This window comes from Nicotiana sylvestris, chromosome 1 (assembly GCF_000393655.2).
Source record: "Nicotiana sylvestris chromosome 1, ASM39365v2, whole genome shotgun sequence".
Lineage (NCBI taxonomy): Eukaryota > Viridiplantae > Streptophyta > Magnoliopsida > Solanales > Solanaceae > Nicotiana > Nicotiana sylvestris.
The window spans coordinates 46,024,565-46,049,444 of record NC_091057.1 but is presented as its reverse complement, the minus strand read 5'-3'; the positions used below and the strand labels follow the sequence as shown (position 1 = coordinate 46,049,444).

The 24,880-nt window shown below is 37.3% G+C and overlaps 1 protein-coding gene and 1 non-coding gene across 2 annotated transcripts; one reads left to right on the top strand and one right to left on the bottom strand.

The window, feature by feature from the left end:
* Positions 1 to 14,299: 14,299 nt before the first annotated feature.
* Positions 14,300 to 15,251, bottom strand: LOC138869714 (uncharacterized). The gene is made up of 2 exons (XM_070147364.1): positions 14,808 to 15,251; positions 14,300 to 14,725 (listed from the first exon to the last, which is right to left on the bottom strand). Exons 1-2 carry the CDS (start codon positions 15,249 to 15,251, stop codon positions 14,300 to 14,302), a joined length of 870 nt encoding a protein of 289 aa, XP_070003465.1.
* A 520-nt stretch (positions 15,252 to 15,771) lies between these two features.
* Positions 15,772 to 15,878, top strand: LOC138882093 (small nucleolar RNA R71). The gene has a single exon (XR_011403572.1). It is a non-coding gene; the product is annotated as a small nucleolar RNA R71 (small nucleolar RNA).
* Positions 15,879 to 24,880: the final 9,002 nt, after the last annotated feature.

The window sequence follows — 24,880 nt, the reverse complement described above, 5'->3', positions numbered from 1 at the left end:
AATTAACTACTGAATAAATACAATTCTCTAATCTTAATAGATGAGTTATGAGTTATTTACGTGAAAGTACAAATTTTTAAAAAAACCATTATTATTGCGTTAATATCAACAAAACTAGTCTTAATTGCCTGTTGATGACATATTACTATATATATTCCCTATTAATAAACTATAAGATAAGTTAAATCACCTGATTATTTTCCTATTCGGGCATTATTGGTTAACGTTGACAGATTCAATATTACCTAAATCAATTAACGTTTACAACTTGATATTTCCATATTCTTTTTAAGGTCGTTCTACTTTATTTTCAAAGTGTCCAAGTATCATCGTTGACAAAAACTTTAAAAACTGCTTTATGATATTTTAAGGTACAACCTTTTTGTGACCTTGTACAACTTCTATACTCCTAATCTTTAACTTTCTGATGTCATGATTTGACTTAAAACATAGTACGAAAAGAATAAATAGATATAACTCTTCTTTTTTTTTTAAAAAAAAAAAAAAAGAAGCATTAACGAACCATGGACGAAATAAGTTTTATACTGTGGTGGTAAGAATGAAATACAAAAAGATAACTCCTCAAAAGAAAGCATAGGTTTTTTCTGTTGTCCAGCTTAATTAATTGATGTTGACAAATAATTTTACATCATTGTAAAAGATACAAAACATTTGGCAAAACTTTAATTTTACCTTTCTTGAAATAAACAATTCCTTATTTTATTCATTTAAAAAAAGATTAATATTGTTAGGTGTTTGCCATAATTTTCTTATCATATTTGGTTTTCCTATTTGTTGAAGGAAAGGGTAATATAATTACCTTAATTGGGTTTTCCTTTTTGTAGAAGGAAATTATAATTCTCCTATACTTGGTTAGTCCTTTTTCTTGTAGGAAAATGTTTGGAGTTCTATAAATTGAAGATCTGTCTTTCTCATTCAGTAGCATCCACAATATAGTCATAAGAGGCTTGAGAGTAGTGTTTAGGGGGAGAACTTTAGGGGACAAGTGTTAGTATGTAGGGGTGTCAATGGTTCGGTTCGGCCGGTTATTTTATAAAATTTGTACCATACCAATTTTTCGGTTATTTTATAATGTATAACCAAAACTAGACTTTTCGAAACCATCCCAATCATGTCGGTTTCACTTCGGTATCGGTACGGTTCGGTTAATTTTCGGTATTTTTTAATGTCATATAAAATTCACCAGTAAAAGTAGAATGCAATAACGTACGTTCTTTTATAGGACTTAGCGAAACTCTCTAGACATTTTTACTGTTTAAAGGATAATGAATTAAAAAACAAGAAAGATGGCTAGAGTATAGATACACAACTATTCGACACCAACGTAAAAGAAACCAAGTAAAAGCAAAGAAAATATAAATCACACGAGTAGAAAGATATTAACCAAGTTGGGACTCAAGAATAAAGTCTATATTAAATATTTAAAAAGATAAATCTAAATTATATAAAAGAAAACATATTCAAACATTGTAGTTTGCTACTCATAATCGTTAGAATACTTTGTGTCTTGCTAATAAAGATACTTGAAATAGCTTAGTTTAAGTATAAGTAGCAGAATAGGTTTTAGGAATTAGTATTTTGAGTTTAATTACTTATTGGCTTGTAACAGTTTTCATAATTCCAAGACCCAATGAAAAATTTAATACTTTATTAGTTTTAAACTTACTATATGAATATATTTTTCACATGTAAAATTTATTCGGTACGGTTCGGTATTTTTTCGGTTTATTTTTATAAAATAAAAAACCTACCCTAATTATCGGTACGGTTATAGATTTATATAAAAACCTACGATTTCTTTAAAAGAAACCTAAAAATCGGTTCGGTGCGGTACAGTTCGGTCGGTTTAGTCGATTTTCTAATATACATTGACACCCCTAATAGTGTGTCACTTGTGGTTGCCTCTTCGTGAGGTTGTTCTCTCGATATTTTGTACTCTCTTTTTATATAGTGGATTGCTCATCTCCGCGGTGGACGTAGGTCAGTTGATCGAACCACGTTAAATGTTTGTGTCTGTTTTTGGTATATTTCTCCTTTTGTTGTTTGACTTATCGTCGTTCAAGGTTTACTTTGCTAGCTTCCGTATGACACCTGATTTTTTCGGTCCTAACAAGTGGTATCAGAGCGAGATTCAAGACAGGTTCATCTTGGCGGGTTCAGTTCTAGCCGCAACATGTTTGACGATAATCGTGATTTTTTTCTGAGAAATTTGACCAGTGTGCTATGCACGTTGAGACAAATTTTGTGGTGGAGATTTGGAGATGCAACCTGTTGAAGGCTATGTGAAGAAGGTGGATCAAGTTTATTTTGTCAGAAAATTCCGGCCAAGGGGAGAATTGTTAGGTGTTTGCCATAATTTTCTTACCATATTTGGTTTTCCTATTTGTTGAAGGAAAGAGCAATATAATTACCTTAATTGGGTTTTCCTTTTTGTAGAAGGAAATTATAATTCTCCTATACTTGGCTAGTCCTTTTTCTTGTAGGAAAATGTTTGAAGTTCTATAAATTGAAGATCCGTCCTTCTCATTCAGTAGCATCCACAATGTAGCCATAGGGGCTTGAGAGTAGTGTTTAGGGGGGGGGGAGAACTTTACGGGACAAGTGTTAGTATGTCACTTGTGTTTGCCTCTTCGTGAGGTTGTTCTCTCGATATTTTGTACTCTCTTTTTATATAGTGGATTGCTCATCTACGCGGTGGACGTAGGTCAGTTGACCGAACCACGTTAAATGTTTGTATCTCTTTTGGTATATTTCTCCTTTTGTTGTCTGACTTATCGTCGTTCAAGGTTTGCGTTGCTATCTTCCGTATGACACCTGATTTTTTCGGTCCTAACAAATATATATCGTACAAATTTACTTTTTTTTTCTCTTGTATTTTCAAACCTATTTTGAAAATATTTTTCTTGAGCCGAAGGTTTATCGAAAATCGTCTCTCAACCTGACAAGGTAGGAGTAAGGTTTGCATACACTCCACCCTCCCTAAACCCCATTAGCGGGATCACATTGGGTATATAATTGTTGTTAAAATTTACCTAGCAACTATTGAATAACAAATTTCAAGATTTATAAGTTTTGTAATTGACTGAAGGTGGTATAGATTATATAAACTTTTTAAAATCCCACTATGTAAGAAAAAAAGGGGAGCCAAAAGTCAATAAACTTGGAGTTTGAATTTTACTTTTAACCTTTTATTAGATAGATAATCAATAAAACAAAAACTTCATCTGTTTGGACTTAAACTATACATAAAACTTTTATTTGTGATGCTCATTTTGCAAAAGTGGGACCAAAAAGTCAAAATAATCTTTTTCTGTTCACATTGCAAAGCTTAAAAGGAGATTGTTTACAATCGCTAGAGCGAGAGTATGAGAGCTGAAAGAAGAAGTTGAAAGAGGGAAAAATGAGTGAAGGTGAAAAAGGTCCATACTTAAATAGAGGTTGTCTAATATATAATGTGTTGCTTTGACTACACGTATACATGTCATATTAAGTTTGCTTTTATTGTCACAAAGAGTGACAAGTATAATGATTTTTTATATTTAATAAATAATAATTAAGTTTTTTAGCATTTAATTTATTGCAATTATAATTATAGGTTCAAATCTAATATTTGTCTAGATTTTAGTAAATATTTTCATATAAATTTATACTATTAAAAATTTATGGATTCAATTGAATTCGTATCCGAAATATTACATCCGCCCTTGAGCGTATCTTGTTAGAGTAAGAAAATGCCGAGGCACGTGTTTTAGTTTTTGGTTGTCTCACATTGAAGTATTTAGTACACACAGTTTGAATATAGATGAAGTGTTTAACAAATTATAGGCTTAATTTATGTGTTTAAATGTAAAATTCGAACAACTTTAAAGGGCGTTCAATCAAGGATAAAAAATAAAAAAAATTAATGCCTTGGCTCAATCCAATTTATGCTAACAAGATAATAGGTTCCTTCAATATGTTTGTATAGAAAATAAGATAACTCTTTTTTTGTTATGACGAAGAAGAAGCAAACCCGAAAATAAAAAAGATAAAGAACACCAAATTTTAACGTGAAAATCCTTCAAATCGAAGGTAAAAACCACGGGATCACAAAGATCCAGAAAACTCCAGTATAATAATAAGAGGGTTACAAAAGTTCTCCAAATTGAATATACAACAAGTGCCAAACACGGAGCAACAACTGTAACAAGAGCAACAACTAATCAATTGAAGAAAGAGGAGAATTCACAAAAACGAAGCTGCTGTTCGAGGCTCGAAATCAGATTCTACGAGCCTCCAAATCCGATCTCTACCATTGAAATCCAAGACCAAGATGTTACAAACACTCAGTCAGAATTTCAGCCTGATCCAACGGTTAACGAATCAGAAAGCGTGATTTGAATATTGGCTGGTCGGAATAAAAATCTGCAGCAAAACAAATATTTTTCTTCTCTCTTCTCTCTTGACGAAAGCTCTCTCAAAAACCACTCTTATGTGCTTAAGTCTTTCAAAGACTTGTATCAATGAGCATAGAATAATTCTCCAAGGTTGTCCTATTTATAGATCATGAGTGGTGCTTTCTCTTAAAGCCAAAACCCACTCAAAATAGGAATAAACCGAATCCAATTCTAAATAGGAATGGAAACCAAAAGAGAATAGGATTAGACCATTGGGCCTTTGGCTGGACAACATGGGCATGAGCCCAACACTTTTTTCTGTTCATAACAACTTCAGCATTCCTTTCTCATTGGCTTATGAGCAGATTTTCAGGAAATAAAAGAAGAAAAATAAAGAAATGCTTAATAATACAGAAATTAAGCAAAAAATATTAATGGTCAAAATTTTAAATTGCAGGATGTTGCAACTTGCAAAGGTCATGGTTACTAAATCACTGTGGTAATTAGGATGTGTTATTTTTATCTCTTTAAAATATTATTATTATTTTTAAAAAAAAATCTAGTTTCTTCTAACACTTGCATTCTTTATTATTCTTATTATTGTTGCTTGATTCTTCTAAAGGTGTTGTTTTTAAATTATATGTTTTGTGAACTAGTTTGTTCATAACGTTCATTACATGGTCTATTAATTGATTTTATAGTAATAGAAATACACATAAATTCGGTCCTACTTTATGGTAATTTTGTTTCGTAACTTAGAGATTTTCACTTTATTTAAAAGCTTTCCACTAGTATTAATGTGTAATTACCAGTTAATTTGTAATTGTCAATATTTCCAGAAGTTCAAGGACCTAAATTTTCACAATCAACCTACTTCGACTTCGTACGATATTTGGCGGACTTTCTGTATACAATTTAATATACTTACAGTATCATGATTCACATTGTTAGGAGGTACAAATATATTATACTCCATAGATGTGAATGATCACGCCTAACTATACCTTATAAAAAGGATAATGCGGTCGCTACAAATATATGCCGGTTAACAAGTTCGGAGTCGAATCCCACAGGGAATTAACCTATCAATCACAGCTATTGAACTCACAGAAATTCACGTATTCAATCTTCAGAGATATTTAAGTAACAGATTGGATGTTTACTAACTAAATATTACGTATGAAAATGCAGTAATGAAGAACTAACTATGAATGGTTTGTAAACAAGAATTGGAATGATCTAAGGTTCCGATTTTCCCTATTGTCGAAATCCTTTCCTCTACGTTTGCTATAAATTTGCCTAAGTCTTCTCTATCGATCATGAGCACTCTGACTGTCGTAACTCTCTACTGAGTAATTACAACAATATAATAGACATATTCTCCCGAATTACACTAGCTAGCTTTAAGTACAGCTCACTTAGATCGCACCCAAAGTTTCATTATCTCTAATTCCATCTTTAAACCCTTCATATTGATCCCTCATATACGTTAGGAGTGATGATGTTCAACTACTACCTAAATGTGCACTCTTTCCCGAGTAATGCACACGAAATAGGAACAACTAATTGAGGGCCCTTCAATCAACATTAATAAGCATATAGTTGAACAAATAGAGAGAATACTATATCAAATCTATATTAACGTAACGAGAAAATCATCCTTCAACAAGTTCCATCAAAATCCTAGATTATGAGTTTAGCTACTCATACTCATAGTACCAATATCCAAAGTAATTTGCATAATTAAATTACAGAGTAAGGATAAAGAGATATAGAAATCAATGATTCCAACTCCCAAGTAGTGTTCCACGAGCTATTCTTGTCTTTGGTTGCAAAAGTCCTTCAAAGTGGCATTATATGTTTGGGACAAGCCCTAAACATGTAGGTCAACTCCTACTCAAGCCGTAAAATAATTAAAACCTTCAAAACTCGGACTGGGCCTGGCCTTAGGCCTGGCTAACGCCAGTCTCAGCCTGGCTTTAAGCTGGTGTCACCAGGCTAATGCCTAGCTAGGCCTAGCTTTAAGATGGCGTCGCTAGGATAACGTCTGGTTGGGCCTGACATTAAGCTGGCCTCGCCAGGATAAAGCCTGATCGAGCTGGCTTTTGCCCGGCTTCTCCTTTTCACCGTTCTCGAGCGCACTTTCGACTTTTAAGCTAGCTCTACTTTCATTTCTGATGCACCTACACATAAAATAGACTCCATTACGCTCAAACAAAGTATAATTTAACATTAAAACATGTAAAACACAAAGCATATAATGTGCAAAACCATGAATTATAGCCACACATCTATACCCCGCACTTAAATATTTGCTCGTCCTCGAGCAATCAAGCTACACTTATGGATACAACCTATTAAGCAATTCCCTTAACTTATTATACCTAGAATCTTTAAAATAGTTTAAGCACAAAGGCGTGACATCCTCGCCTCAATAATCGACTCACAAATACCATGCTTTATTCACAATTCACTTACTTACTCTAATATGGAGGTCAACAACATTACCTTTCCTTTATGAATCATGTGCCCTCACTCAATCAAAGAGCTTAGTTTCACACACCATGAATTTTAATAACGTAGGAACTCAAGATAGGAAAAATTCACTCGCTCTCAGAAATAACATTCATATGCCCCAAATGACGTACCATAAGCTTGCCATTAGTGTAATACTTTACTAATCGAGTTCATTCAGTCTAAGATCAAGTAGGACTTTCATTAGTTGTAATGTAGGCTGTGGGTCGGGTAGGATACATTTGGATATAAGTGACTACACCTCCCTTAAGCACTTTAATACACATACTTCAACCTTCAATCCCCTACTTATGTCAAATCAAGATTCCACCTTAACTTCATTATATTTCACCCCTTACTTCTTTAATCACCAATATATCAAAAGCCGCCACCACCATCAGGAATTATATGTTTTTTTCTCCTTTTTTTCATACACTACTATATATATATATATTCTTTCTTTTCTTTTTTTCTATCCAAATGGCTTTTATTGACACATTTTTTTTCATCCGATACACCTTTCTCCTTATTTCATTGTTCCACTCAAAAGCCAACCCACTACCCCATACTTTAACTTTTCCATAATTCATCACAATTTAAGTGCTTACGAGAGGTGACAAGGTTCAAATATATGGTCTATTCAAACAACGGGCTATGGCTTGTAATGTGGTTACCAAAGAAACATGATTATAGGCTCAAAAGGGTTAACTACGATACATAACATTTAGGCGGGTAATTTATATATATCTGGCTTAACAAAGAACTGCCTATATCACTTCTCAGACTGAACAAGACTACTATTTTGCTTTGCACACATACGAGGCAAGTTCTAGACATCAAATGTAATGCACAGAATACATGCGAACCTCACACAGACATGGCACATAACTCATTCAGAATTGTTTTTATCACGACACTCCAGTCAAAGCAATTAAGCAAATTTAAGGATCCGCGGTTTAAGGTATTCATCCTAGAGTCAAAAATTGAGCCTAAGCGTCTCAACCAGAGTACTGAATATTCTCAAGGCATCACAAAGCTCAGAGATATTGCTTCGATTAAGTGCTTAGCCACGTGATTCCTACTCCTAAAAATTAAAACTACCTACACCCGGTTCAACTAAAAATCCTTGGAAAAGAACCGCGGCCCAAAGAAAAACCAAGGGGGAATTACTACACTACATAAAAAAACTTTTTGGTATTTTTTTAGACTTACTTCCCTCAAAAAAATTATCTAGGAGATCCATCGTCGGGAAGAGTCCAACATATTTATGTTTTTTTTTATTTCTGCCTAAAAACGACTAACAGAAAAAAATACAATTATAATAAAAACAAAACAAGACAAATTCTAACAACTAAAAAAAATAAAAACAAGCTAACAACTACTAATAGCTACGAGTTCTCACCCGACACTTAAATCATGCATTGTCCTTAGTGCATGCACTTTTAGACAAAACAAGAAATAACAAGAGTAGGGTGCAAGAAAACTACCTGGTCAAGCAACATCGTCATCCTCTGGCGCTCTCCACTCTTAATCATGTTTGTCCACTTCATCATCACCATCTCCCTCACCATCTGACTGTATTGGCTCCGCCTCAGACTGCTCCGGTGTGTTAACATCCTCATCAGTGGGGAGTCTGTATCCCTCTCCTACACCAACCAGCTACTGAGCATGAGCATTGGGTGGGTATCACTGCTCCAAATCAGTCCTCTCCTCAGATGTGGCCGGGCGACCCCCTATCTGCAGCTACAAATCCATCATCCCATAAAGATGGGCCATGAAACTATCATCACACGCATTGCGCTTAACACCTGTCAGTGTCCCAGCCTTGCCTTTCAGCTGGGGATTTGTGATATCTGTTTGTCGGATGAGCTGATCGATAATGTGGTCAAATTCAGGCTCTTCCTCAACCCTCTCATGCTGTAGGAACCGAGTCAGGAAATTAGGAAATGGCATTCGATCAATCTTTTTACTCGTTCTCACTGAAGCCATCTGGTGGCGAATCAGGTGACCCACATTCACCCTCTGCCTTGTCATAAGAAAATATAGCACACAGGTTCTCACACGGCTTACAAGTGTGTCATGATTGCATGGTAGGAGCTGTGTGTTTATCAACTTGAGCCACACCTGAGCCTCTACCTTCATCTTCTTCTTAGGGAACCTCTTGTGATGATTCGTTTCCTTGTCCCAAACTCATGCAGCAGTAGAGTCGACCACACAGAGCGTGTGGCTCAGCTCTCTATAAGTAGGCCTGCTAATGAATTGTTCCAATGACTCCACGGGAATATTTGGAGCACCTAAAAAGTCGCATATGGCCTTGGGTGAAAAATCTATCAAGGGTCCACGGATTGGAACCAACTCCTCAGTGTCCTGTGGGTCAAACCCCGCATAGAATTTCCTGACTAAGTTGAGATTGATGTCCCCTGTGTTCTTAAAAACATAGTTTAACCCCAAATCCTGGATGCCTTTCCAAATCGCCGGATACTTTGCTTTCACGTTGCGTTCCTAGATAGCTCCCTCCGAATGGATATGTTTAGGCCTACAGTGCTTGTACCAATCCCTCGTATGTGGAGGTATGTTGTTTATGCCAAATTCCCGTTGGCCTGGGGTTGTGGACGCAATGCAGCTACAACTGCCAACGCTTGGGCACCAGTCATACTAGAGGAATCTCCCCTCTTTCTTTTCTTTAGAGAGGGTGCGTAGGTTGACTTTGCTTTAGCTTGGGCTGTTAAAGTGGCCTTTCCCTTGCCTGTGTATTTTCTGGAGGCAGCTTTGTTCCTATACATATAAGCAATAGTCAGATAATACTACATGACACACTACACATATAATCTTCCCCAACTTGACGAGGTTACTCAAACTTTACCTCATATTGTCTTAACATTAGAATCACACCAGAACACATGGGCTACCAGTGAGCCACCCCACACTTAAGATGTTAATGTGGTACACGATTACATAATACTAGATTACCAATCCTGGAGACTCGGGCTCCAAAGGGGACTAGGAATGACATATAGGTATTTCATCAAACACTTGACAAACACTAGTGCCATGGGAGTTCATATGGACTTGATGGATTGCCTCATCCTCCAAAATCAGCTTGGGAGTTCCGTACTACCACATATTTTCACAATCTCAGCACCATTCCTAAGGGGTTCATAGGATTGGGGCACACAAATACAATAAGACCATGAAGAACAACCACCCATAATGAAGCACAACCAACAATGAAGAATAACTAACAATGAAGAACAACCCCCAATCAATACATGTACCCAACTCGAAATTACCAAGAAAAGAGATAGAATCATACATTTGAAGCTTTGTGAGGAGTAGATTGCCTTAGAATTTCGGATGAGTATGAAAGACTAGCAAGATGAAACTTGACCTCTATGTGGATGGTGATTGTGTGTGGGTGAACAAGCAATTTGTGCAATATGTTTGTGTTCTTGTGAAATTTCTTGTAAAGTTTGGTGTGTGTTGGTTGAAGTGAGGTTAGGGTTTGCTTTGTACAGTGTTCAGTGAGTGAGTGCATGTTTGTGATGTTTGGTTCGACCAAAATAAGGAGAAATAACTTAAAGAGGGCCGAAATTACCTACCTGGCATTTGCCAGGCATTGCCAGCCTAAGGCCTGGCTGACCCTGGATTTAGCCAGGCAACGCCAACCTAAGGCCTAGCTGACCCTGACTTTAGCTAGGCGATGCCAGCCTAAGGTCGGGTTGTCCCTGGCATTTTCCCGACTTCGCGTGACATTTAAACCTTGCTTGACTTGCCCAAACTCACCTGCAAACTTGTTAGTATCTAAAAACAAAAAGAAAAGTTCTAACTACACTAAAAATCAACTATGAATTGGGTTGCCTCCCAACAAGCGCCTTAGTTAACATCGTGGCCCGACGAATACAACAGTCCAATGGGTTGCCTCCCAAGCACGATGCAGATACGCGCATTTAAGTATGCCCAACATCGGAGGCTCGATCAAATGGATCACTGACACTACCTTTGCTTCATTTATACCCATATAATATTGTAATCTGTGCCCATTGACTCTGAACGTGCGAGAGTCATTATCCGCAGCAATCTCTATGGCACCCGTGGGGTGAATTTCAACCACACGAAAAGGCCCTAACCAATGTGATTTTAATTTGCTCGGAAATAACCTCAGTCTTAAATTGTATAGAAATATCGTATATTTGGGTTTAAAACTCCGCTCAATAATATTTCTATCATGTATCATCTTCATTCTCTCCTTATACAATCTTGTGCTCTCAAAAGCGTGATATCGGAAATCATCAAGTTCGTGAAACTCCGTTACTCTACTTGTTCCCACAACTTCAATATCAAGATTCAACTATCTCAATGCCCACCAAGCTCTATGCTCCAACTCCACCGGTAAATGACACGCCTTCCCAAACACCAACTTGTATGGAGACATGCCGATTGGAGTTTTGAAAGCGGTTCGATAAGCCCACAGCACATCATCTAATTTTCTCGCCCAATCTATTCTAGTAGCATTCACAGTCTTAGTCAACACACTCTTTATTTATCTGTTCGAAACTTCCACTTGACCGCTTGTTTGTGGATGATATGGGGTGACCACCTTGTGGCATACATCATACTTCTCTAACAACTTCGCGAAGGCTCGATTATAAAAGTGAGTGCCTCCATCACTGATTATTTCCCTTGGAGTGCCAAATCGGGTGAATATGTTCTTTCTCAAAAAGCCAATTACCCCATTTGCATCATTTGTAGGGAGTGTTGCAGCTTCCACCCACTTAGACATGTAGTCCACAACAACGAGTATATATTTGTTGCCATATGAGCTGATGAAAGGCCCCATAAAATTGATGCCCCATATATCAAACACTTTAACCTCCTGAATTGTGTTCATGGGCATCTCATGTTGGCGGGAAAAGATTCCCGGTTCGTTGGCATTCATCATACCTCTTTATCCATAAATGTGCATCTTTGAACAATGTTGGCTAGTAGAAGCCTGACTCTAAGGCTTTCACAGCTATCCTTACTCCCCAGAAGTGCCCACCATATGGTGACGCGTGACATGCCTGCAAAATAGAAGACTGGTCTATCTTGGGGATACATCTCCGGATCATGTTATCAATACAAATCCTAAACAGATAAGTCTCATCCCAATAATACATGCGACAATCACGAAAGAACTTTTTCTTTTGGATAGAGGAAATGTCATAAGGAACAATATCGCTCGCCAGGTAGTTTGCAATGTCTGCATACCATGGCGCTCAAGACTCATGGTTAGTAGTTGTTCATATGGGAAAGTTTCCAAAATCTCCTCTACCTCAACCTTTTTCTCAGCTCCTTCCAGCCTAGACAAATGATCAGCTACTTGGTTTTCCGTTCCCTTTCAGCCACGGATTTCCAAATCAAATTCTTGCAGCAGTAGTACCCATCGAATCAGGCACGATTTTGACTCCTTCTTCTCAATTAAGTATCTGAGAGCAGCATGGTCAGTATAAACAATTACCTTCGAGCCTATCAAGTATGACCTAAATTTGTCAAATGCGAACACTATTGTCAGCATCTCCTTCTCGATCACAGTGTAATTTAGCTGGGCTTCACTCAGCGTTCTACTTGTATAGTATATTGGATGCATGATTTTATCTTTGTGCTACCCCAAGAACTGCTCCCACAGCATAGTCACTCGCATCACATATCATCTCAAATAGTTTCTCCCAGTCAGGGGCAACTATGATCGGTGCTATTACCAGTCTCTTCTTTAGTTCCTCAAATTCTACCCTGCAGTCATCAGAAAACACGAAAGAGTGATCCTTTTCAAGCAATTTACACAAGGGGTTAGAATTTTGGAAAAATCTTTTATAAATCTCCTATAGAAGCCGACGTGCCCAAGGAAACTTCTAATTGCTTTGACGGAAGTGGGTGGTGGAAGCTTTTTTATCACATAAACCTTTGCTTGATCTACCTCAATGCCCTTACTTGACACTAGGTGCCCCAAGACTGTACCTTCCTGTACCATGAAATGACACTTTTCCCAGTTGAGTATCGGATTCTTCTCGATACACCTCTTCAATACTCTTCTTAAGTTTATAAGGTAGTCATCAAATGAATTCCCCACCACTGAGAAATTATCCATGAAATCCTCCATTATTTTCTCTACCATATCCGTGAAGATGGCTATCATGCACCTTTGGAATGTGGAAGGTGCGTTGCATAGGCCAAATGACATTCTCCGAAAAACATAGATTCTATAAGAGTAGGTGAACGATGTTTTTTCTCTGTCCTCCGGGGAAATAGAGATCTGATTATACCCCGAGTACCCATCCAAAAAGCAAAAGTGGGATCTCCCTTCCAATCTATCTAGCATCTGATCAATGAATGGCAGTGGGAAATGGTCTTTCCTGGTAGCCAAGTTCAACTTCCTGTAATCCATATAGATTCGCCAACCTGTGACTGTTCGTGTAGAGATCAATTCGTTCTTCTCATTTTTCACTACCGTCATACTTCCCTTTTTTGGCATACACTGAACTGGGCTAACCCATTTGGTGTCAGAGATGGGGAATATGATTCCCGCATCTAACCACTTAATCATTTCTTTCTTCACCACTTCTTTCATGTTGGGGTTCAGCCTTCTTTGATGTTCTCTAGAAGGTTTGTGCCCATCTTCCAGTAAAATCTTATGCATACAAAAGGCCGGGTTGATCCCCTTAATATCTATAATGGTCCACCCAATTGCAATCTTGCACTCAGTCAGTACCTGCAAAAGCTGTTCTGCCTGCATATCTAATAAACTAGATGGGATAATAACAGGTAAAGTTGAGTTAGGTCCTAAGAATGCATACCTAAGATGAGATGGCAGTGGCTTCAATTCCAACTTTGGTAGCTCTTCTATCGATGGCTTAGCTGGAGGAGTTTTTCTTTCCTCTAAGTGCAAAGGCTCAAATTTGGGCTCCCTTCTCCAAAAACCTTGGCCTTCAAGAGCAAGTATCCACTTTGCCAAGTATTCACCATTAGCTTCATATAAGTTCATGAGATAGGCTGCTAGAGGGTCTTTAGTGTTCAATGCCTCATCTTCCTCCTCCAAAACTATATCCATGTCATCTATAAGAGAGCAATTAGCAAATTCTCTTGGTCGCCGCATCGATTTATGCATGTTGAATGTTATCTCTTCATCATTTAATCTCATTTTGAGCTCTCCAGTTTCACAATCAATTAAAGCTCTCCCAGTGGCCAAGAATAGTCTTCCCAAAATTATGGGAATTTCCTCGTCAACCCGACATTCTAGAATAACAAAATCTGCTGGGAATACAAACTTCCCAACCTGTACTAATACATCATCAATAATACCAAAGGGCCTATTCACTGTCTGGTCAACTAGCTGTAGTAACATAGACGTGGGTCTAGCTCTCAATGCCTAGCCTTTTGTAGATAGCTAGGGGCATAAGGTTTATGCTTGCTCCCAGATCACACAATGCCTTAGCAAATGCATAGTTGCCTATCGCGCATGGGATTGTGAAACTCCCTAGGTCAGACAACTTCTCAGCTATGGGTCTCGTCACAACAACACTACAGGTCTGAGTCACTGTAACCGTGGCCAACTCTTGAAAGTCGAACTTGCGGGACATCAAGTCCTTCATCATTTTCGCATAACCAGGCATCTCCTTTAATGCATCAATCAATGGAATGTTTACCTGAATTTGCTTCAACATCTCCAAGAATTTCTTGTACTGCTCATCTTTTTGATACTTGACCAATCTCTGTGGGAATGGTGTTGGAGGTTGCTTCTTCCCTGTGATTTGATTTTTTTTCTTGTTCAGGCACTGCTTCTACTATAGGTTCCGGTACAACCTCAGTCTCTTTCACAACCTCTTGTTTTTTGCTGGCATCTTACGCATGTTGTATTGTCACCTCAGTTAACCCTGCTGAATCATCTATCTCAATGGGTACTGGCACCAGTGTCTCAGTCGGTCTGCTTTCGCAAGCAATTTCTTGCTCCAGATCTAGGTCTCTACCATTTCGGAGATTCACTGCTATAAGCTGCTTCGAGCCCTGCTCTTTTGGATTGATTTGTGTGTCTGCAGGTAACGTCCCGTGAGGACGATTATTTAAGGCCATAGAAATCTGTCCTAATTGGATTTCATTATTCTTTATCACTGATTCATGTGAGTCTACTCTGTCAGTTACTTTTCTAGTGGACCCAATCATTTGTTGCATCATTCCCTCAAGTTTAGCAAACCCATCTTCGTGTCTCACAGTCTGTTGTTGTTGAGGTTGTTGATAAGCCTGCTGCTGATTTTGCTGGTTGTAACCCTGTTTCCTTTGGTAAGGCACCACTTGACCCTGTGGTCGCATAGCCCCAAGGTTATTGCTGTTGTTGTACTGATGCTGAGCTGGCCTATATTGTTGATTCTGCTAACCCCAATTCTGACCACCTTGCCTCTGTCCCCCATAGTTGGCCACATAATTCATGCTCTCTTGATATTGTTGGTTATCACCTTCCGCACTCCACAAGCAGACATATGGTTGATTAATGCATGATGTACATAAGCCCCCATTAGTTGCATCAACTATGTGTACCAGCTGCTTCTGGCCTGATTTATCAACCTCTTTGGTGAAGATGCTCATTTGTGTCACTAGAGTGGCCATATTTTTAGCTATGGAGTTAGTTGGGTCTAAAGCCACTGAGTGAACTACAAGAGTGATTGGAGCATTTCTTGTTGTCCATCTTGAGTTTTGTGCCATCTTGTCCAGTCATATCTTGCTTTCTCTGAATGTTTTGCTAAAAAATGCTCCATCTGCTGAAACATCAACATTGGCTTTCAATCTATCTGCCAAACCCATGTAAAACCTCTGCCCTAACATTTGCTCCAGAATACCATGATGTGGACATGTAACCAGCAGACCCTTGAACCTCTCCCACGTTTCTTGTAATGTCTCTGTTGGTTTTTATATGAAGCTCAATATCTCATCAATTTGTTAAGCAGTCTTGTTGGGTGGGTGAAATTTGTTCACAAATTGTTTGACTAATTCCTCCCAAGTAGTGATGGAATTTATGGGGGAGTGAATTAAGCCAAGTCTGAGCCATTCCTATCACTGAGAATGGAAACAAGAACAGTCGTATTGCTTCCGTTGTCACGTTATGTTGCCTCTGTGTGGCACAAATTGATAGGAAATTCTTTCAGATGCTACTGAAGATCTTCAACGTATGACCCCGAGAACAGTCCCTTTTTCTGCAACAAATGTAGCATGTTATTTGTGATTTGGAATAATTCTGCTTGTATCTGAGGGACTACAATTGCAGTTGATAAGTTGTTAGTGGTGGGTTGTGCCCAATCGTACAATGCTGCTTCTAGCACAAGCGGCACCACACCCTGATTGTTCGGGTCATCCCCATTATTTCTGTTGTTTATTTCATCTCCCATGTCTGGTTCAATTAGTTCTATTGAGTTCTATGTGTGTTTGCCTTTCTTGTTTGCACGATTCAATGCCTTGAAAACTTTCTCAGGATCTGATAATGCTTCAAACAATTCACCAGTTCTTGAGGAGTTTCTAGGCATGCAACTGTAACACCCAAGACTATAAATGTTAGAATTTCAATGAATTTAGTTTAAATTGAAGAAAATTGACTACACTAAGAATTTTTGCACTACTTTTTAACTGCAATTAATAACACCGTTAATTTTCCGGCAACGACGTCAAAATTTTATCATGCCCAACTATACCTTATAAAAAGGACAAAGTGGTCGCTGCAAATATATTCGGTTAACAAGTCCGGAGTCGAATCCCACATGGAATTAACGTATCAATCACAACTATTGGACTCACAGAAATTCACGTATTCAATCTTCAGAGATTTTTAAGTAACAGATTGGATGTTTACTAACTAAAAATTACGTAATAAAAATGCAGTAATTAAGAACTAACTATGAATGATTTGTAAACAAGAATTGAAATGATCTAAGGTTCTGATTTTCCCTATTGTCGGAATCCTTTTCGCTACGTTTGCTATAAATTTGCCTAAGTCTTCTCTATCGATCATGAGCACTCTGACTGTCGTAACTCTCTCCCGAGTAATTACAACAATATACTAGACATATTCTCCCGAATTACGCTAGCTAGCTTTAAGTACAACTCACTTAGATCGCACCCAAGGTTTCGTTATCCCTAATCCCACCTTTAAACCATTCGTATTGATCCCTCATACACGTTAGGAGTGATGATGTTCAACAACTACCTAAATATGCACTCTCTTCCGAGTAATGCACACTAAATAGGAACAGCTAATTGAGGGCCCTTCAATCAACATCAATAAGCATATAGTTGAACAAATATAGAGAATACTATGGAAAATCTATATTAACGTAACGAGAAAATCATCCTTCAACAAGTTCCATCAAAATCCTAGATTATGAGTTTAGCTACTCATACTCATAGTACCAATATCCAAAGTAATTTGCATAATTAAATTACAGAGTAAGGATAAAGAGATGTAGAAATCAATGATTCCAACTCCTAAGTAGTGTTCCACGAGCTATTCTTGCCTCTGGTTGTAAAAGTCTTTCAAAGTGGCATTTTCTGGTCTATTTATATGTTTGGGACAAGCCCTAAACGTATAGGTCAACTCCTAGTCAAGCCGGGAAACAATTAAGACCTTCAAAACTTGGACTGAGCCTGTCCTTAGGCTTGGCGTTGCCTGGCTAATGCCAGCCTCAGCCTGACTTTAAGCTGGCTAAGGCCTGGCTAGGCTTGGCTTTAAGCTGGTGTCGCCAGGCTAACGCGTTGGACCTGGCTTTAAGCTGGCCTCACTAGGCTAAAGCCTGGTCGAGCTGGCTTTTGCCCGCCTTCTCCTTTTCACCGTTCTCGAGCGCACTTTCGATTTTTAAGTATTACTTTAGCTCTAATTTCATCTTTGATGCACCTTACGCATAAAATAGACTATATTACGCTCAAACAAAGTATAATTTAACATTTAAATATATAATACGCAAGGCACGTGCAAAACCATGAATTATAGCCACACATCAGTGAACTTCAATGTTTCTTTAAAGAAAAATCATGTTTCACATTCTTAAAGGTTATAATATATCACATTACATTGATTTGTAGCACTAACGTTTATTTTTATAAAAAAAGAATAGAATTTAACTTTTCAATTCAGTTACATAACAATCTTATTCTTCTGTACCGCCTACCGACCCCAATAGAACCATATTCCTTGAAAAAGCCAATAAAAAATTGAACATAGCACCAATAATATTCTTCCATTACAAATAAATTATAGTTAACTACTGCCAAATTTATCTATAACAGTCATACTTTATAATAATACTTTACTACAACGGTCAAAGTTTGTCTTTCAAACCAATTTTTCTTATTATGTTATATATTTTCTATAGCAACATTGTATATGAGTTACTTTTTTTTGGTTAAGAAACAAATATATATATATATATATATATATATATATATATATATAAATTATCGCTATTCATATAGCTCCATTTATTGTTTCAGCCAAAAGTGAAGGTTTGACTTGGAAATAACTTCCAAGCATAGCAAGAGAGGGGGTGGGTGCCAAGGGGGTGAGTGGGGTGACCTTTTAAGATTTGCTGCATTTTCATAAAGTCATTGGGCCACTCGTACGGAATGGACGAAACACAAATAAAATATTTTTTTTGACCTGAACAATAAAAGATTTAAGAACTTTTTAGCATTGTTGGCTGAAAAATCTGATGATCCTCAGAATTTCTGGTGCTTCAAAATTCTGGCGCTGGAATCAAAATTCTAGAGACGGACTACTTTTCATAACTGGGTCAAAACTCAAAATAAACGAAGGTTTTAAAAAGTTCTTAGCATAATTTTCGTAAAAATAGCACGAGCTAGCCAGTTTTCGAATTGGTAATTAAAAATAGCCACTGTTAGCAAACTCATTAAAACATAGCTACTATTTTGCTGCAACACGGAAAGTTCCAGCATAATATACCGGAGATTGATGCATCTGTGTATGAACTTCTCGCATATTATGCTGGAACTCCATCACACGGAAAGTTCCAGCATAATATACTGGAGATTGAAGCACCTGTGTATGAACTTCCAGCATATTATGCTGGACCAGTATATTATGCTGGACCAGTATATTATGCTTGAAGTTCACATTTAAAAAATTCGAACTCCAGTATATTATGCTGGAATATTTTTCGAATTTTGAACAGTATTTTTGTTCAAATTTATCTTTACATAAAAGTAGCTAAATTTCAATTACTTTTGTAACTGTGACTATTTTTTAATTACCACTTATAAATCTGGCTATTTTTAAATTTCACCCATAATTTTCTGCTACGGAATCGTATTGTGTCGGCGTCCTTGCTATTACTACTACTTACCAATTTATTTCTATGAGATCCAAAAAGGACCCACATTCATAAATGCAGATTTAGGTCCTCATTGATTAGGCCCAACCTCACCTAATAGGCCCATCTGGTCCAACAATCTAAAATTCTTCTCTAACTGTTAGAGCTATTTATTTATGATTTTCATTTTTCAATTTTGACAATAATAACAGATACTACTATTATTAAGGAAGAATACAAGTGTTATCAAGTAAGCTTTTGTTGCACAAGTCTAAGCATAATTCAATGATTTAGGCGTTTTGGTCGTGTAGTATTAAGTTTTTTTTTTTTTAATTATTATTAAGGAATTCTTAGAGCATCACTGGAATTCATGTCAAATAATAAGTTCCAAATTTAACTAGGTAAACTTTTATCCTTCCCTCATTTTGACATATATACATAATATAATTTTTCAGCAAATAGTAATCAATTGATCATCCTTTATTTTATATATTTATCTATATTTATACTATGTTAAAAGCACGAATGCCCTTAGCGAAATATCGTTCGCCTTTTTTACCGTTTAAGAATTGATTTTGCACTATATAAAATAGTCATTTAAACCATTTCCCTAATATTTAGGACTTGAAAATTAACTACAATTTGTGTGTATCGACCCGACCGGTCATTTTGAGTGCTAGCCTTAATTTCCTTATTTTGAGACCTCTTATAGCTTCTATTAATATTTTTTGATTTGCGTGCGTAGTCCATATCATTTTTCGGAAACTTTTTACGTAATATTTTGAAGAAAATGTAATTTTTGGCCTAAAATTGGACTTGAGTTGACCAAGACCAACATTTTTAATAAATGACCTCGGATCAGAGTTTTGACGATTCCAGTAAGTTCGTATAATATTTTTGAACTTGTACGCACATTTGGTTGGGGTTGAGGTGACTCGAGCGTATTTCAGCCCGTTAAGTGAAAAGTTATGAAAATGAGTTTTAAGTTGAATTTTTTGAGTTTTGATGGTCGATTCGTATTATTTGATGTTATTTTGATGATTTGAGGTAGCGAGCAAGTTTGTATAATGAATTACACTTGTGCATATTCGATTTTGAGTCCGAAGGGCTCGGGTGAGTTTCAAATAAGTTATGGAAGAGTTTGGATGATTATTGAACTGTTGGTGCAAGGCTTTGCTAGTGGAAGCCTGCAGATATCGTAATTGTGATGTCAGGCTCACATTTGCAAGCCTCGCTTTTACTGTCATTAGATCACATTTGTGAAAGAGGGATTGGGGGTTGGACCACGCATTTGTGAGGAGAAGTTTGCTTTTTGCAAAGGAATGTGTGTCGCTTTTGCGAATGATTTAGTCGCATTTGCAACCACTCGGCATTTTGGGTAGCTTCTCAAATGTGAAGCAATTATCCGCATTTACGAAGGTGGGCATTTTGCATATGCGATAAGTATGTCGCATGTGCGGCTTCACTGGGCCTGATGCATTGATCGCATATGCGATCAATGTGTCGCAATTGGGGGCATCACAGTTCGCCAATGCGACACCTGCTGCTTGGTAGAGAGGGGGAAAACAGGACTTAGCTTATTTTACACCATTCCTCAACCCTAAACACTCTAGAGGCAATTTTCTTGAGAGCTTTTCATCCCAAATTCTTTGGTAAGAAACTCTAATTTTTTGTATATCAATTCTCCATTACTTTTCATGAGTTTCTAACATCAAATCTATGAATTTCAAAGTAGAATTGGGGGTTTTGGGTAGAATTTAGGAATTTTGTAAATATTGAGACTTAGACCTCAAATTGAGGTCGGATTTCAAAACAAATTATATAGCCGAGCTCGGTGGTGAATGGGTAATTGGATTTGGTTCGAATCTCGGATTTCTACCACGCGGGCTCGGGATTGACTTTTATTGACTTTTTCAAAAATAATCAAAATTGAACCTTTTTCATTCGTTGGTAGTTTCTAAAGCTTGTTTTGAATTAATTGAATGATATTTGACTAGATTCAATTGGTTGGAAGCTTGTCTTAAAGGAAAATATTGTGCTTGATTGTTGATTGTATTCCGGAATGAGGTACATGTCTTGCCTAGCTTTGTTGAGAAAAGTTTTCCTACTAAATGATATTGTTTGCTACATAGGGGGTATTGCATATATGAGGTGACGAGCGTATACACATGTGGCAGGGTTTCCATGCCCAGAAAGGGGAAAGTATATGCTTTCTTTATGCTTGGTGAATTTAGTAATTCTTTGACTTATGCTTTATTTAATACTATGACTAATAAACTCAATTAATTGTGTTAGAAATCATGTTAGAACATATGACATCTTAAAAGGAATTTAATGTGTTTTTTTCGGACTGTTTACATACTTGATTGATCGTAACTTCATGAATACCCATTATATCTATTATTGTCTTGCTACCTGAGCTTCTAATCTGTAACAAGAGATGTAACAAGAGATGAGGATTGGGGTCTTAGGGCTATGTTTGGCACAAGGGTTATTTTCGTGCGCTCGTTATGGTGTTGGCACGATGAATATTGTCATGTTGTATGAGATAAGATTGGCCAGTTGGATGTTACCGTGTGAGAAGAATTGGATTTTCTGCTATGATTTCTCGTTCGTTAAACACTTACATGTCCTCTACTTGGGTCTCTATTAATGTTGTTATTTTGTGTGTTACTTTCTTGTTTGTGCTCTTTGTATAGTTATCTTCGTGTTTCCCATTTGACATATTACTGGGATATCTATGTGTAACAATCCGACCGATCGTTTTGAGCATTTTCATTTCTTCGGTGATTCGAGGGTATGAGTTGCTTCGTATGATGTATTATGACTTGTGTGAATCATTAATTTTGATTTTCGGGTGATTGAGATTGATTTAGAAGAGTAATTCTCATTTTAGAAGTTTTAAGTTGGAAGAGTTGACCAAATTTGACGTTTGTGTAACTGACCTTGAAACAGAGTTTTGATGATTTTATTAGTTCCGGATGGTGATTTTGGACTTGGGCATATGCATGGATTTGCATTTGGATATTTTTAGAAGGTTTTGGCGCTAATTGGCGAAAGTTGGCAATTTAAAAGTTTGGAAAGTTCATAAGTTTGACTGGGAGTTGACTTTGATGATATCAGATTTGAATTGTTATTTGGGGAGTTGGAATAGGTCCGTTATGTCATTTGGAACTTATGTGCAAAATTGGAGGTCATTCTGAGTTGATTTGATATGGTTCGGTACGAGTTTTGGAAGTTAAAAGTTTAAAAGTTCATCAAGTTTGATTTGAGATGCAAACGGTTTTGAGGATGTTATGTGAGATTTTGAGGCATTGAGTAGGTCCGTGTTATTCTTTGAAACTTGTTGGTATGTTCGGACGGGGCCTTGAGGGGCTCGGGCGAGTTTCGGACGTGGTTCAGAAAATTTTGGAATTTACTGGTGAATGCTGGTTTTGGCTAAGTTCTTGTGTGACCGCACCTGCGAAAACTTGGGCGCAGGTGCGAAGCCACAAATGTGGCAAGCATAGCACAGAAGCACAAAATGGAATTGGGAGCAGGGATTCGTAGATGCGGAATTTTGGCCGCATGAGGCAGCGCAGATGTGAGGTCCTTGGGCGCAGAAGCGGAAAAAGGGGCAGAAGGGAGGTTTTCCTCACACCTGCATTTGCGCAGAAGCGAAAGAATTTCTGCAGGTGTAAGAGGTCGGCTATTTGGTATTTTTCTGCAAAATCGGACCTTTTGTCGCAGAAGCGATGCCATAGAAGCTACAGGTGGTTCGCAAAAGCGAAATGTTTAGGCAAAAGCTTATAAATTCGAGGGTTTGTTTATTTTGTCATATTTTGAGTTGGGGACTTCGGATTTTGGCGATTTTGGAGGCATTTTTTACCACATGGAGTGGGATAAATATTTTTGACACGGTTTTGATTATATTCCATGATTCCATCTTCGATTTTGGCATTTGATTGATGATTTTAAAAGAGAAATTGGAGAGTTTTTATCTAAACTTTCCTAAAGTGAATATTTGAGTTTTGAACATCAATTCAGAGTTAGATTTGAGTGAAATTAGTGTGGTTGGGCTTGTATCCGAATGGATTATCGGAATTTGTAAATTTTATCGGGTTTTGAGGTGCGGGTCTGGGTTGACCTTTTGGGTTGACTTTAAGTTTTGATTAAATATTCGACCTTTATCATTTGGGTTGGTTTTTTTTGACATTATTTGATGTTTTTGAGTTGCTTTTGGATACTTTCAATCCATTCAGAGGTTGATTTACGCGAGATGGCATTTCTAGAGTGTTATTTAGTTTGCTCGGTATATGATTTGGCTTGTTCGAAATAAGTAACAATTCTAAACTTGAAATTAAGGGTAATTATTCTTGTGAACCATGTTATTAGTGACGTGTTTAGGTAACACATATGCTAGGTGACGGGCGTGTGGGTGTGCACTGGGGTAATCATGATTCAAGTTGATTTTTAGACTAGTACTCTACTTGTTCTGCTACCATTCCCTGTTACATCCATGTTTTCCCCTAGTTGTTGCTTATTTGAGTTGTAATTCACATTAGAAATCATGTTTAGGCTATGTACTTATTCGATTGAGACCTAACTAGGCTATTTATGATATTTTGAGTTATCTGATTTAACTGTAATTATATACTCAGTCATGATTTTCCATTTGCATATCATATCTCATTCGTTGTTCATCGTTCATTGTTACATCGCATGTTATCATTGATCTTCCATATGTGGAGTTGTTGAGCTGAGTGGTATGACATTGTGAGCCCTTGAGACTTGAGTGGTTGATGACTGAGGTGGGCCTTAGAGTCGTGTAGTGTTGCTGTGGATCGGGCTGCATGCCGCAGCATGCCATAATGGCTTTATTACTACTACTATTATTATTGTAGATTAGGCTGCATGCCGTAGCAGGCCTTATTGGCTTTTGATTAGCGCTTGGGTAGGATCCGCCCCTCTGGAGTCTGACATACCAGCAATGAGCACATGCACTGTGATATATACACATACTTTGGTGAGGGACTTATGAGCCAGACACCCGTACAGTGTTGAGTGATTGTGTGTGTGTGTGTGATAAAGTAGGAATTTGAGACAGACAACTTGAGTATGTTGGGAGTGAGAGTACCTGGGCATAGCACCATGAAGTCATTCATTTAACAAGCGTACTTGGCATGTAAGCATAGAGATGGATTTTTCTCATGTTAGACAATAATGCGACATTTATAATTTGACATGTAGGCATAGATTTGTATATTCCTCATGCTACACGGTATATGATGATTGATGATTTGACATGTATATTGACATTTAGGCATAAATATGTACTTTCCTCATGCTAATTGGTAGATAGAGATTCTTATATGGTGTTGTTAATTGGGAATACAGTTCTTTTGATAAACTCATGTTCAGATGTTTTTCAGTAGTTTGATTTGAAATTGGTTATTTTACCTGAAAAGCATGCCTACTTTTTTGTAACTGTGAACAAGTTGAGCATATATCCCTTGAGTTATTTACCTTTGTTGTTCTCATTATTTTATTACGAGTTATTATTGGCTATTGGTGTTGGATTCTAACCGTCTTCTGATCTTGTCACTGCTTTCAATCTAAGGTTAGGTTTGTTGCTTATTGAGTACATGAGGT

What these genes read in the sequence shown, in the direction of transcription:
- LOC138869714 (XM_070147364.1), bottom strand. Translation starts at nt 15,251, where the DNA reads ATGCGACCACAGGGTCAAGTGGTGCCTTACCAAAGGAAACAGGGTTAC. An exon ending in ATTCAGCAGGGTTAACTGAG is followed by an intron (nt 14,726 to 14,807) that starts GTGACAATACAA and finishes AACCTATAGTAG; the next exon opens with AAGCAGTGCCTGAACAAGAA.